Genomic DNA, 15,463 nt, shown 5'->3' on the forward strand with positions numbered 1-15,463 from the left:
GTTGTGGCATGCATGCGAGATCTAGTTCCCCTACTAGGGATCGAACCCGGATCCCCTGCATTGGGAGCGTGGAGACTTACCCACTGGACCACCAGGGAAGTCCCTTGTTGGGAGTTTTAAAATTACTGATTAAATTTCAGTACTCGTAATTGGTCTGTTTATATTTTCTGTTTCTTCCTGGTTCAGTCTTGGGAGACTGTACCTATCCAAGAATTTGTCCATCTCTTAGAGGTTGTCCATTTTATTTGCATATAGTTCCTCATAGTAGTCTCTTATGATCCTTTGTATTTCTGTTGTGTCGGTTTTAACTTCTCATTTTTCATTTCTAATTTTATTGATTTGGGCCCTCTCTTTTTCTTGATGAGTCTGGCTAAAGGTTTATCAATTTTGTTTACGTTTTCAAAGAACCAGCTTTTGGTTTCATTGATCGTTTCTATTGTTTTCTTCATGTCTATTTCATTGATTTCTGCTCTGATCTTTATGATTTCTTTCCTTCTACTAACTTTGGGTTTTGTTTTTCCTTCTTTCTCTAGTTCCTTTAGGTGTTAAGTTAGGTTATTTATGAGATTTTTCTTGTTTCTGAAGGTAAGCTTATATTGCTATAAACATCCCTCTTAGAACTGCTTTTACTGCATCCCATTAGTTTTGGCTCATCATGTTTTTGTTATCATTTGTTTCTAGGTATTGTTTGATTTCCTCTATTTCTTCAGTGATTAATTTGTTGTTTAGTAGCATACTGTTTAGCCTCCACATGTTGTTTCTTGCAGTTTTTTCCCTTGTAGTTGATTTCTAGTCTCACAGTGTTTTGGTTGGAAAAGATGCTTGATATGATTTCAGTTTCCTTAAATTTACCGAGGCTTGTTTTGTGGCCTAGCATGTGATCTGTCCTGGAGAATGTTCCAACTTGAAAAGAATGTGTATTCTGCTGCTTTCGGATGGAATGCTCTCTATATTTAAGTTCATTTGGTCTAACGTGTTATTTAAGGCTTGTGTTTCCTTATTGATTTCTGTCTGGACGATTTGTCCATTGATGTAAGTGGGGTGTTAAAGTCCCCTACTATTATTGTGTTATTGTTGATTTCTCCTTTTGTAGCTGTTAATATTTGCCTTATATATTGAGGTGCTTCTAAGTTGGGTGCATATATTTATAATTGTTATATCTTCTTCTTGGATTCATCCCTTGATCATTGTGTAGTGTCCTTCTTCGTCTCTGGTAACAGTCTTTATTTTAATGTCTATTTTGTTTGATACAGGTATTGCTATTCTGGTTTTCTTTTGATTTCTATTTGCATGGAATACCCTTTTCTATACTCTTGCTTTCAGTCTGTATGTGTCTCTGGATCTGAAGTGAGTCACTTGTAGGCAGAATATATATGGGTCTTATTTTCATATCCATTCAGCCACTCTATGTCTTTTGTTTGGAGCATTTAGTCCATTTACATTTCAGGTAATTATCTATATGTATGTTCTTATTCTCATTTTGTTAATTGTTTTGGATTTGTTTTTGTATGTGTTTTCCCCCCTTTCTTCTTTCGTTCTCTTGTGATTTGATGACTATCTTTGGTGTTATGTCTGGATTCCTTTTTCTTTTTGTGTGTATATCTATTAGAGATTTTTGGTTTGCAATTACCATGAGGTTTTTGTAAGAGTCTCTCTCTCTCTCTCTCTCTCTCCATATATATATATATATATGTATATATATGATTGTTTTAAGTTGTTGATCTCTTAATTTCAAATGCATTTTAGATACCCTGCATTTGTACTCTCCTGCCCTCACAATTACTGTTTTTTTTTTTTTTTTTTTTTTTTGTGCGGTACGCGGGCCTCTCACTGTTGTGGCCCCTCCCGTTGCGGAGCACAGGCTGCGGACGCGCAGGCTCAGCGGCCATGGCTCACGGGCCCAGCCGCTCCGCGACATGTGGGATCCTCCCAGACCGGGGCACGAACCCGTGTCCCCTGCATCGGCAGGCAGACTCTCAACCACTGCGCCACCAGGGAAGCCCACAATTACTGCTTTTGATGTCATATTTTACATCTAATTGTTCTGTGTATCTCTTAACTGCTTATTGTGGATACAGATGATTTTTACTACTTTTGTCTTTTAACCTCCCTACTAGCTTTGCGTTTGGATGATTTCCTACCTTTACTGTAGGTTTGCCTTTACCATGAGTTTTTCCTTTCATAATTTTCTTGTTGCTAGTTGCAGACTTCCCTTTTTGGCCTAGAGAATTTCCTTTAACATTTGTTGTAAAGCTGGGTTGGTGGTGCTGAATTCTTTTAGCTTTTGCTTGTCTATAAAGCTTTTGCTTTCTCCCTGAAATCTGAACAAGACCCTTGCTGGGTGGAGTGTTCTTGGTTGTAGGTTTTCCCCTTTCATCACTTTAAATATATCCTGCCACTCCCTTCTGGCCTGCAGAGTTTTCTGCTGAAAAATCAGCTGATAGCCTTACGGGAGTTCCCATGTATGTTATTTGTTGCTTTTCCCTTGCTACTTTTAATATTCTCTCTTTATCTTTAATTTTTGTCATTTTGATTACAGTGTGTCTTGGTGTCTTCCTCTTTGGGTTAATCCTGCATCGGACTCTGCAATTCCTGGACTTGGGTAACTATTTCTTTTCCCACGTTAGGGAAGTTTCCAGCTGTTATCTCTTCAATATTTTCTCAGGCCCTTTGTCTCTCTCGTCCCCTTCCAGGACCACTACAATGTGAATATTAGTGCATTTGATGTTGTCCCAGAGGTCTCTTAAACTGTCCTTATTTCTTTTCATTCTTTTTTTCTGTTCAGCAGCAGTGATGTCCAGTATTCTGTCTTTCAGCTCACTGATCCATTCTTCTGTATCATTTAGTCTACTATTGATCCCTTCTAGTGCATTTTTCATTTCAGTTATTGTATTCTTCATTTCTGTTTGGTTTTTCTTTATATTTTCTAACTCTTTGTTAAAAACTTCTAACTTTTCACTCTGTGCATCCATTCTCCTCCTGAGTTCTTTGATCACCTTTACAATCATTACTCTGAACTTTCTCAGGTAGATAGCCTACTCCACTTCACTTAGTTCTTCTGGGTTTTTATCTTGTTCCTTCGTCTGAAACATATTCCTCTGCTGCTTCATTCTGCCATAGGTTGCTATTTGCATTTTTGTGTATGTGGTAGGTTAGTTACATTTCTCAACTTTGGAGAAGTAGCCTTTTGTAGGAGACATCCTATGCATCCCAGCAGTGCACTCCCCTCTCATCACCCAAGCTATATGGTCTAGGGGTCCCCCGAAGAGGGCTGTGTGGGTCCTTCTTTTGTGTTGGGCTGACTGTGTGGGTGGCCTGGCAGGCTTGGCTGGCTCTTAGTCCAGTTGGTTGCCAGGCCCTGTCTTGTGTGGATGCTGCTGGCTGCTGTTTAGTGGGGCCTGGTCATGAGGCAGCTGGCTGCAGAACTCCATGGGGCCCTGCGGCTAGTGTTGGCTTACTGCTGAGCGGAGTCAGGATCCTGAAGACACTGGGACTATTGCCTACCCACTGGCAGGTGAAGCTAGATCCTGGGGTTAGTGCTGGACTACTGGCAGGCAGAGCTCGTTCCTGGTCTGACTGCAGGGCCCAGGGATCCCAAAGCGTGTTTTGTATCACTGGCTGGTGGGGGAGTGGGGGGCAGTTCCTGACACAGTTGGGTATAGTGTGTGGAGTGTCCCAAAGATTGCATTGGCATGCTAGTGGGCAGGGGCAGGGCCCAGCTTGTCTCAGGGTCAGGTCTGGCTTGCTGTTGGCAGGCTTGGTCTGCAGCCTGAAGGACTGTATTTTTCTGCTACTGGCGTGTGCCCCCTGGTGGGTAAGGCTAGTCTAGATACTAGTATAGGCTTCCTGGTGGGAAGGGCTGGTGCCTGCCCACTGGTGGCTAGAGGTGGGTCTTGGCTCTCTGGTGGGAAGGGCCACGTCTAGCGGTGTGTCTGGGTCAGAAATCTTTAGGCAAACTTTCTGCTAATGGGTGGGGCTATTCCCCACCCAGTTAGTTGTTTGGCCTGAGGCATCATTGGCGCCTACAGGCTGTTGGGTGGGGCCAGGTTTGGGCACTAATGAGCTAAGATGGCAGCCCCCAGCAGCAGTATTTACACATTTGAATATTTCCCAATATCTCTGCCACCAATGTCTATGTCTCCAGGTTGAGCCATAGCTGCCCCGTCTCTCCAGGAGACTCTCCAAGACCAGCAAGTAGGTTTGGCCCAGGCTCCTATCAAATTAACGTTTTTGCTCTGGGTCCCAGTGCACATGAGATTTTGTGTGCACCCTTTAAGCGTGAAGTCTCTTTCCCCCAGTCTTGTGAGGCTCCTGCAATTAAACCCTGCTGGCATCAAAGCCAAATGCTCTGGGGGCTTGTCTTCCTGGTGCCAGACCTCCAGGCTGGGAAGCCTGCCATGGGGTTCAGAACTCTTACTCCTGTGGGAGAACCTCTGCAGTATAACTATTCTCCAGTTTGTGGTTCACCCACCCAGGGGGTATGGGATTTGATTGTATCACGAGTCTGCCCCTCCTGCCCATCTCGTTGTGGTTCCTTCTGTATGTCTTTAGCTGTAGAAGATCTTTTCTGGTAAGTTCCGGTCTTTTTCGTTGATGGTTGTTCTGCAGATAGTTGTGATTTTGGTGTGCTCATGAGAGGAGGTGAGCTCAGGGTCTTTCTACTCCACCATCTTGGCAGCTCTCCTAAATCACACTTTTCACCAACTATTTGCCAGGGTGTGTCACTTAACATACTCATTTAATCCTCACAACAACCCTATGAGGGAAGTAACGTTACAATCCACATTTTAGAGATGACAAAATTGAGACTTAAGGAAGAAAAGTGCTCTGCTGAGACCATATACTAGGATTTAAACTCTGGTCTTCTGATTCCAATCTTAAACAGCAATGTTATGCTGCCTCTACTTATAGCAAAAAAAAAAAAAAAAAAGTTAAAATTTGTCTTTAATCAGGAATTATTGATTCCTTACTGATTAAATTTCTAAATAAGTGAGACAACCTCTGAGAAGTACCTGGTGCGGGACTTGACACATACTGGGAAGAACAAAAGATCATTTCTTATTCATTCAACACATGTTTACTGAACACCTACTAGGTAAGCCAGACAGTGTTCTAGCCAGTGGTGAACAAAGCTAAGTCCTTGCTCTACAAGTTTGTATTTCTTTCCTGATGTGTTTATAGATCATAACTACACAAACAGTAGGTAAATCTGTTGACACTTAGAAAATATTATCTGAACTGCCATTTTAGGCTTAAATACTAATAGGTCACTGTATAAGCTATACTAATAGGTCACTGTGTAAGCTATACCCCTAAAGCCTCAATGAAATTCCTCAATTTCTCCACCAGGGACTGTGTCCTGATCAGCCTGCTGAAATGCACACCTTGGCCTCAAGAGGGACTTGAGGAATGAATGAATCCATTACAGTCATTCCCCAGGCCTAGGAATCATCTTAAAGCTATTCAGCTGTTATGGAGCACATAGGCACGCTTCATATTAACTGTAAAACATGAAAAATAGGGGAAAATTTTAAGTGTGGTCCTAAAGAAAGAACCTTGATACAAAAAGGACTAGGATGGCCTTGAGAATGACCCCCATTACTTTAAAGCAGTTAGCTAATCTTTCCTTCAAGACTTGGGTAATGGATAAACAACAATATCCTATTTATAGCACAGGGAACTCTATTCAATATCCTATGATAAACCATAATGGAAAAAAATATTAGAAAAAAGAATGTATATATACATGTAACTGAACCACTTTGCTGTACAGCAGAAATTAACACAACATTGTAAATTAACTATACTTAAATTAAAAAAAAAGAAAAAGACTTGGCGAAACACATCCTCTGTAAAGCCAGAATGGAACTCCTTCGGTACAATTAGTGAGCCCTTGCTCTGGGTGCCTCCACGGCACTTTGTGATGCCATATAATGTGGTCAGCAACATGTCTGTGCCCTCAGGGAAGTACTCGGTGCTCAAAAAAGTTGGAAGAATGGGCTTTCCTGTTTTAAAATAAGGCTAATCTTCTCTAGCTCTAAGTAGAATGATGCTGTGAAGATAAATGAAATGATGTTAAAAAAAATGAAAGACCAGAAAAACTAAACATATAGGTTTCTTACCTTTAAAGATAGGGATCCAGCTAGAAAAAAGTGGTCTATATCAATAACAGAGGCTAAAAATCCAGCTAAGACGATTTCTCCAATGTCAGTCTTCTTCTTGATTCCAATGACTATTGCCCATGACCACATGCCAATCACGCAATGTACTGAATTATCTGAGAGTGCACGAAGCCAGTCATTTCGTTGAATTATGGAAAACTGAAGAAGCCTGTCAGCTACTAGGCAGAAAATGCCCAGACCAAGGCTGGAAATAAGAGATTCAGTGCTACAAGACTGGAGTAAAGCATGGGTCTTCTCAGTCTCAGATGCCATCACAAATGGTATGTCAGTATATGCTAAAAGCCATCAGGAAACAAACAGCTTATTCTTGTTTACATTCCCAGTCACCCTAAAATAGAAAGCAGAGAAAATGAAGATTATGGGCTGCCATTATAATATATAAACAAAACAATATCGAGAATAATTTTACAAGTATAAAACCAAGTTGTAAAAACTGGTATTTCTTTTTTTCTTTAACTGTTATCAGTAATTTCATTTTATTTTTTCCAGCTTTAGTGAGATATAACTGGTACATAGCACTGTGTAAGTTTATCTTACACAACATGATGATTTGATATACATATGTATTGTGAAATGATTACCACAATAAGGTTAGTTAACACATTCATGACTTTACATGGTTACCTTTGTGTGAGTGTGATGAGAACATTTACGATATACTCTTAGCAACTTTCGTATTAGAAGAAATGGTATTTCTTACATTTATATATAATATGCCATGTGGCCCAAAGAGAACAGATTAGCTTTGTAGGAACAACAGTTTAGATGGTAGCATGTATCAAGGGAAATTTAAGAAAGCCCACTGACTAATCTTCTACTTTGAGGTCATCAAATAGTTCTTTCTTTCAGCAATGTGTACTACACAGTAGTGGGGATCCAATGCGTCTGTGTACCCAGCAACTGCTTTCCATACTTTCTCTGATAAGAGCATCCACTTCCCTTGGGAAAACTGCTCATCAAAATAGCCAAACTCTGGAGCTGACCAATTAGAATTCCCTGTATCCCTTATTAATAGTAGTGATTAACAAGCAATTACTAATTAGTAATAATTTTATAGTAGTGATTACTCTGCTTATGAAGGTGACCCCAGCTGGGCCAATCAGACTCCCTTCCAGAATTTTCCCTAGTGGAGATGATGGGGAAAGTTCTTTTTCTTCTTACAGACCATGGACTCCACTACATGGGACAGCCTAGGAAAAAAGAATCATAAGGACATCAAGTACTCAGGTCCAATCTCTAAGGTTCTCAGAGCTGCCCTGGTTCCTGCAGCTCACCTTTCACCTTCCATGAGCTACCTCAGGATTTTCCCAATAAGCCCCCTTTTCCTTTCTGTTACCTCTAACCAAAGAACCTTAACTGACATAAAAAGGCAATCATAATTCTGAGTGCTTGCCTGGCATAGAATATTGAAATCACTTATCTAGTTAAAGTTATCAACGTGTGTGATACCTGAAGTTTTTGTATTGTTTTGTTTTAGTTCTGAGACTTAAAGAATAACTAAATGATTTATTGAGAATGATTCAACCTCCATTCTGTAATAAAAACTATGCATAGCTCATTGTATATATTCTAAAATTTATAGGGAAATGCAAAAGATCTAGAATAGGAAAATACCTTTAAAAAAGAACTAAGTTGAAGGACTTACACCATCTGATTTCAAGTCTATTATAAAGCTACAGTAATGAAGAATGTGGTATCATTATGAAGATGGACAAATATATCAATGCAACAGAATAGAGAGTGGGATCACAAATAGATCCACACATAATGGTCAATTGATTATCTGACAAACATGCGAAGGAAAGTCAATGGAGCAAAGATATTCCTTTCAACAAATGGTGCTGGAACAATTGGATAGCCATATGCAAAAATAATGAACCTCAATCCATACCTTCCTCCCTATACAAAAATTAACTCAAAATGGATCACAGACCTAAAAGTAAAACAAAACTGTAAAACTTCTGGAAGAAAACACAGGAGAATATTTTTGTCCTTGGGTTATACAAAGAGTTCTTAGTGTCAGTATCAAAAGCGCCATCTGTTTTAAAAAGTTGATATACTGAATTTCATCAAAGTTAAGAACTTCTGCTCTTTGAAAGACAATGTTAAGAGAATGAAAAGACAAGACACAGACTGGGAGAAAATATTTGCATATCTCATATTTGATAAAGGATTTGTACACAGAGCAAAGAATTCTCAAAGCATGATAACAGAAAAACAGACTGATACAAAGTTGGGTGAAAGATCTGAAAAGGTACTTTACAACGATGATATACAGGTGGTCAAGAAGCACATGAAATATGTTCAACATCATTCATGATTAGGGAAATAGAAACTAAAACCACAATGAGATTCCAAACATAACTATTAGAACTGCTAAAATTTAAGACTGACCATTCCAAATGTTGACAAGATGTGGAGCAACCAGAACTCTCATACACTGCTGGTGGAAATGTAAAATGATACAACTTTCCAGTTTCTGAAAAAGTTGAACATACTCCTACCATATGACTCAGTCATTCTATTCCTAGGTATTTACCTATGAGAAATGAGAGCAAACATCTGCACAAAGACTTGCACATCAAAGACGTGCACATCAATGCTCATAGCAGCTTTCTTTACATTAGCTCCAAGCTGGAAACAACCCAACTGGATAAACAAAATGTGGAAAAAAAGAAATAAAAAGAAACCAAAACGTGAATCATACAAAAACATGAATGAACCTTAAAATAACACTAAACCAGACCAAAAAAAAAAAAAAAAAGATTACATAGTCAAAACCCATAGAACTGTATAACACAAAGAATGAACCCTAATGTAAACTATGGACTTTAGTCAATAATAATGTATCAATATTGGTTCATTAATTGTAACAAATGTGCCACACTCATGCAAAAAGTTAATAGGGAGAGATGTGTGCAGAGGTAGAAGGAATATATGGGAACACTCTCTACTCTGCTCCATTTTCCCGTAAACCTAAAACTATTATAAAAAAAAAAAGGTCTATTTTTAAAAAGTAAGTAATTGAAGCAAGTATGTGAAAATGTTATAATTGTTAAATTTAGGTAATGGATATACTTTAGTTCATTATACTCCTTTTATGTTTGAAATTTTCATTTAGAAATATTGTTTTAAAAGAGTACATAGTATGATTCCATTTATATACAATTCTAGAAAATACAAACTAATCTAAGTGACAGAAAGCAGATCAGTGGTTGCCTGGAGACCGGAGGGGCAGGAAGGATTCAAAAGGAGCATAAGGGCTTCCCTGGTGGCGCAGTGGTTGAGAGTCCGCCTGCCGATGCAGGGGACACGGGTTCGTGCCCCGATCCGGGAAGATCCCACATGCCGCGGAGCGGCTGGGCCTGTGAGCCATGGCCGCTGAGCCTGCGCGTCCGGAGCCTGCACTCCGTAACTGGAGAGGCCGCGGCGGTGAGAGGCCCACGTACCGCAAAAAAAAAAAAAAAAAAAAAGGCAGCATGAGGAAACTGGAGGGACAGATACGTTCATCATCTTGATTGTGGTAACAGTTTCACGGTTCATAGTCTCATACCCACATCAAATCGCACATTTTAAATATGTACAGTTTATTACATGTCAATTATACTCCAATAAAGATGTTAAAAAGTTAGAGAAAACATTTTATTGTCAGTAACAGTAGCAGCCTTTCATGTAAAAGGAGCATCTGAAAACAAGAAAGAGATTATGGGGATAAAAAACCTGATGGCCCAAATAAAAGTCAATAGAAGCAATGCATAGTAAAATGTATGCTTCAAAAAACACAATTAGTGAGTAAAAATACTTTCAAAGAATTTTCCCAAAGCTTGAGGGAGAAAAAAAGGACAAAGAGGTGGGCATTGAAAGAAAAAACAAATTCAAAAAATAAAGAGAGTTTTGAAATAGGAAAGTTGGCGCGGCTGCGGGATCCAATTCTGGAGACCTGCTGTTGGCTGGTATCACATTGTCTTACAAAGTGGTAGAGGACGAACTGGCACTATTCGATAAAAGCATAAATGAATTTTGGAATAAATTCAGAAGCACTGTCAGTGACACCTCCTGTCAGATGGTGGGCCTAAGAGATACCTACAAGGATTCCATTAAAGCATTTGCAGAAAAGCTGGCTGTGAACTTAAAGGAAGAAGAACGAATGGCTGAGATGTTTCTGGAATATCAAAATCAGATCTGCAGGCAGAATAAGCTCACTCAAGAAAAGAAAGAGAATTTGTTGAAGTTGATTGCTGAAGTAAAAGACAAAAAGCAGGAACTGGACGCACTGACTGCAGATATCCAGGACCTTAAGGAAGAATATGCTAGGAAGAGGGAAACTATTTCCACTGCTAACAAAGCTAAAGAAGAGAGGTTGAAAAGGCTACAGAAATCTGTAGACCTGTATACAGGTCGACTTGGACTAGAAATTCGAAAAATTTATGGTGATAAGTTGCAGTTTATATTCACTAATATTGACCCTAAGCATGCTGAGAGCGTATTTATGTTTTCCCTGAGCCTAAATGAAGCAAGGGACTATGAGGTGTCAGATAGCGCTCCTCATTTTGAGTGCCTAGCAGAATTTCAAGAAAATGTAAGGAAGACCAACAATTTTTCGGCTTTTCTTGCCAATGTTCGGAAAGCTTTTACTGCTATTGTTTATAATTAATGTATAAATAGTATATAAAAACCGTTAAAAAAATAAAAATATAGAGAAAATCCTTAAGAGTTTCCACGTCCAAAAAAACATCATCATCAACAACAATGGTTATCTGCAAAAGAAAGAGAATGTGATTAACATTAACACCAAATATTGTGGGACAAAAATTACAGAGCTCTGGGAGAACAGGACTATGACAATAGGGTTCTAAACGACTAAATTATGACCCCTACGTGACAACTGCAAATTTTAAGATTTTTACCTTAGAAATTATAACACTTTTATATATGATTTCTGGGGAAAAAATAAGGAGCAGCACTTCTAAATTTCTAGGGGAAAAAGAGAGGAATACAGAAAACTTGCTCAATATAGCAAAACAGAAAAAAAAATGAAGAAGAAAATTTTACTCCCACCCCCACCCACCAAAAAAATAAAAAAGGAAACAAACACATCAAACACAAATACTATAATATATGTGAATGTATTAAATTTCTCTATAAGGAGACAGATTGGAATAGAAGTAAACATCTCCCACGTTACTGTTCATAAGAAAACATCTCAAACAAAAAGTCTTAGCAATATAGAAAATAAAGAGATGAGAAAATACATACCTAGAAAACACAAACAAAATTAAGCAGCTGTGGTAATACTACCATCAAACACAATTTATGGCAAAAGACTTAGTGGGACTAAAAGGGATAAAATATTCAAGTCATAGTAAAGTTAGATAAGAAGATGCTTACATGTCAAATCGTGCTTACATGAATGAGGTCAAGTAGCAAAAAAAAAAGATATAGATAGTCTGAATAATTTAATTACAAATTTTATTTCATATACAGGTCTAAAACTGTGTATATTACATAGAATACACATTATTTCCAAATGTCTGTGGCTCATTTATAAAATTTAATTACACATTTACTCATCCACAAGAAAAACTTCAACAAAATCTAAAAAGTGGAAATGTTCAGGCCAAATTCTCTGACCACAATGCAATATATAATTCATCACTTTTAAACTGCTTAAAAGAAAAATAGTGACCTAATTAGCTCAAAGAAACTAAGCTTAAATGGTGGTGCAAATAATTCTGTTAGAGCCAAAAGACTTGCTTACTTTTCAAGTGTTTATGCTCTGTAAACATTTCAGGAAAGAAGACAAAAGCTCAGAGAGCAGACTTTGTCTATCTGTTCACCACTATCTTTTAGCACACAGTGGATGCTCAACAAGAGATTATTGAATGAATTAAATAAAAATCATCATACACTGTATCTGTTATCCACCAGGTATTGCCTATTAAATGATTAAATGGCATTTAGTAAAATGTAGCATGTGTTCCTGGAAATCTCCATTTTTAGCAAGTGCGAATACCAGGTAATTCTTATGTTCACTAAACATTAAGAACTGCTAGGTTATAAGAAACCAAAATGAATGAAAACCAAGAAACATTACCTTTAAAGTCAAAACAGTACAGCTATTAATAATATTGTTCTGGCAGTTTTAATCAATGTAATGAGGCAAGGAAGGGATAGAGGGAGGGAGAGAGAAATGTATCATTACCATATCAGGAAGAAAACAATTACATTAGTTTGTAAGTGAAATGACTGCCTATCCAAGAGAATAAATTGAAAATTGTTAGAATTTAAGTTGCAAAAGGCGGCTAATTCAAGATAAATTATTAATATACCAGCAATAATCATAAGGGGAAAATACAGGAAAATGAACGTTCACAACAGCAATAAAAATTCAAATATCAAGGAATAAACTAAACAGGTAATGCATGTGAAGAAAATGTCAAAACTGTACTTTATCAATCAGCTATTTAGAGCTCTGTGCTATTTAGAGCTTGTGCTATGTTAACGCATCTAAGTTGGAAGGACATTTCCGAGAATCCCCTTCCTTTTATAGTTCTTTGTAGTGCTGGCTACAGGAGACACTGTACATGGGACTTGGAAGGCAGAAGTGAAGCAGCCTCATTTTTTAACTCTAAAGGTTGGTGCTGGACGCACCATGGAGCTCGCACGTCTTGCTGCTGATCTGTCAGCTCACCTTGCTGGCATGAGCAAGCAGCTAGGCCTGCAGCTCCTTCAGCCTTCACCATATCTTCCTTCAGCTTCTCCAAATCCTGGGCCTGCATGTGCAGCCCCAAGGTCAAGAGTGCCAGCCTCTCCTGCAGGTCACCCACAGCATCAAAACTGGATTTGGTGAGAGGCCAGTGCAGGTTCCATTCTGTCCTTGTTCTCATCCACATCTACCTTCCCCTCCCGACTTGCTGCAGCTTCAGGTTCAAAAACAGACTCAGAGGCAACGGCCTGCAGCGCCTGCCCTCCGAGCCCCACGATTACAGCAGGTCTAAACTTCTTATTCCTTAGCACGCAAAGTAGTTCTGTTCCTTTGATGGAACTTTACTGATACAAGAGCCAGACCATTTTGCTGAGGAAGAAGACAACATGGATGGTATTATCCTCCTCAAATTAATCTATAAATTTAATGTAACTCATCAAAATCATAAAAGGGATTTTCTTTTAGCAACTTCACAAAACATTTTCAGATTGGCATTCGAAAGAGTTAATGCCAATAAACTTGCAAAAGCAGAGTAATATGAATACTGAAAGGTAAATGCAAAGTCTGAGACAGGTCAAGTGTGTGTTTGGGGAAGGCGGAAATGTATGTAGAATTCCAAATTGGTAAGGAACAATTATTTCACTCAGATCCTGTGTCAGGTAGGGTTCTTAAGTGCACGGAAGAGAAAGGACTCTAAGTAAAAGCAAAAACCATTAAAAGGATATTGGGAAATCACAGACTTGCCAGGTTTCAAGAACCAGGCTTCAAACTCTGCCTCAAGCACCTCAGTGAAAATGACACCAGACACCTGTGGTGAAGACTTCTCTGCCCCTGAGCCCAGCTTACACTGCCTGACCCCTCACCACATATTATCATTGGCATTGCTGCTAGTACTGCCCTATCTGCTGCTGTCATAAAAGATTCTTGGCATATTTGTTTCTTTGCTCTCAAAACTTGGAGTTGAGGGCTTCCCTGGTGGCGCAGTGGTTGAGAGTCCGCCTGCCGATGCAGGGGACACGGGTTCGTGCCCCGGTCCGCGAAGATCCCACATGCCGCGGAGCGGCTGGGCCCGTGAGCCATGGCCGCTGAGCCTGCGCGCCCGGAGCCTGTGCTCCACAATGGGTGAGCCCACAACAATGAGAGGCCCGCGTACTGCAAAAAAAAAAAATAAAAAAAATACTGATAGACATAACTATATAAAAATGTAGACTTCTGCATGTCAAAATTAAAGACTAATAAATGGAGGAAATTTTGAACATTTATGATGGAGAAAGATTAGAAGCTCTACTTTACTAAGGGCTTTTAAAACTAACAAGAAAAAATACGTATCCCAATAATAACATGGCAATGTCTATGAAAAGGCAATTTGGAAAAGGAATAAATACAAACGGTCAAAGAAAACTATTAAAAGATTTCAACTTTATTGGTAATCAATTGAATTTAAAACAATGAGATTTCAACATAAGATCGACGAAAGATTGCTAATGATTTGTTTGTGGTGGGGAAACAATCACTCAGTATTAGCAGTTGTATAAATTGGTATAACTCTTCTAGCAGACAATTTGACAATATGTATCAAAAATGATTAATAAATGAGCAAACACTTGACTCAGGATTTCCAATTCTAGGAAATTATCCTAAGAAACGAATTAGATAAATACAAAGAGTTACACATGGATGTTCAGCACAGCATTGTTTATAATAAGGAAAAATTAGAAACTATGTGTCCAAAATACAGGGCTAGTGAAATAAATTCCATACAATTATGCAGTCATTAAAAAAATACTTATTCCCATATTTGTTGACATAGGAAATGCTCAATAGATACTAAAATTTAAAAGGTAGCCTAAAAATAATATGTAAAATATTACATTTTTGTTAAAAATATGTACATATGCATAAAAAATCTGGAAGGCTGTTCATTTGGCTTATCTCTCACTAGTGGGCTTACATGTGATCATTACTTTTTTTCCCTTTTCTTTGATTTCATAAAAATTTTTAATGTTACTATCATGAAAACAAAACCAATAAAGCTCCTTTGAAAAGTTAGAAGTAATTAATAACTCAGACCATGATGCTAAGCTCAGTTTCTTAAAGTATAATTTTTAAAAATGTAGAAACATATTTATAACATTATAAATATTAATAAAATATTAGAATATATAACATTAATAAACATTAATAAAATTGTATGCAAATCTCACGTCAAATTTATAGTATAATATAAAAATAATGTATTTACATTTATGTATTAGTTGGTACATGAAAAGCCTGTATGAAAGATTTCTGTATCTCCAGATGAAATAAACTTATGCAGGTTCCTTTAAGTTTTTTTATTAGTGTGAAGAATACTTGCTTTGCAGAGAACAACTATTTTGTTAATGACAATGGAATCTAAAACCATCCTCAAATTCTTAGTCATTTGGAAAAATGAAAATTGTTCTCTAAAGCACTAAGATTGAGTTATAGTCTACAGATTCTTCCAGGATTAGGAAATAATGATTTCAAGATACTTTCAACCAAGAGATATGACCAAAATGCAAAAGAAACCTCCAAGGTCATGAATCCTTTCCAT

At 38.0% G+C, this 15,463-nt stretch overlaps 1 protein-coding gene and 1 pseudogene across 3 annotated transcripts in view; one reads left to right on the top strand and one right to left on the bottom strand.

The window, feature by feature from the left end:
• TMEM267 (transmembrane protein 267) overlaps positions 1-15,463 on the bottom strand; it is a 31,616-nt gene that overhangs the window by 12,953 nt on the left and 3,200 nt on the right. For 2 of the 3 annotated variants that reach the window (XM_019930072.3, XM_019930074.3), the window contains exon 2: positions 6,123-6,510. In XM_019930072.3, the coding sequence (XP_019785631.2) occupies positions 6,123-6,434 (312 nt within the window). In that variant the 5' untranslated portion in view covers positions 6,435-6,510. Of the gene's footprint in view, positions 1-6,122; positions 6,511-7,249; positions 9,666-15,463 lie in introns of those variants that run through there. The other variant, XM_019930073.3, reaches the window with a different exon arrangement.
• Positions 7,349-10,973, top strand: LOC117311866 (kinetochore protein Spc25 pseudogene; annotated as a pseudogene).

The sequence above is a fragment of the Tursiops truncatus genome, chromosome 3 (assembly GCF_011762595.2).
Source record: "Tursiops truncatus isolate mTurTru1 chromosome 3, mTurTru1.mat.Y, whole genome shotgun sequence".
NCBI lineage: Eukaryota > Metazoa > Chordata > Mammalia > Artiodactyla > Delphinidae > Tursiops > Tursiops truncatus.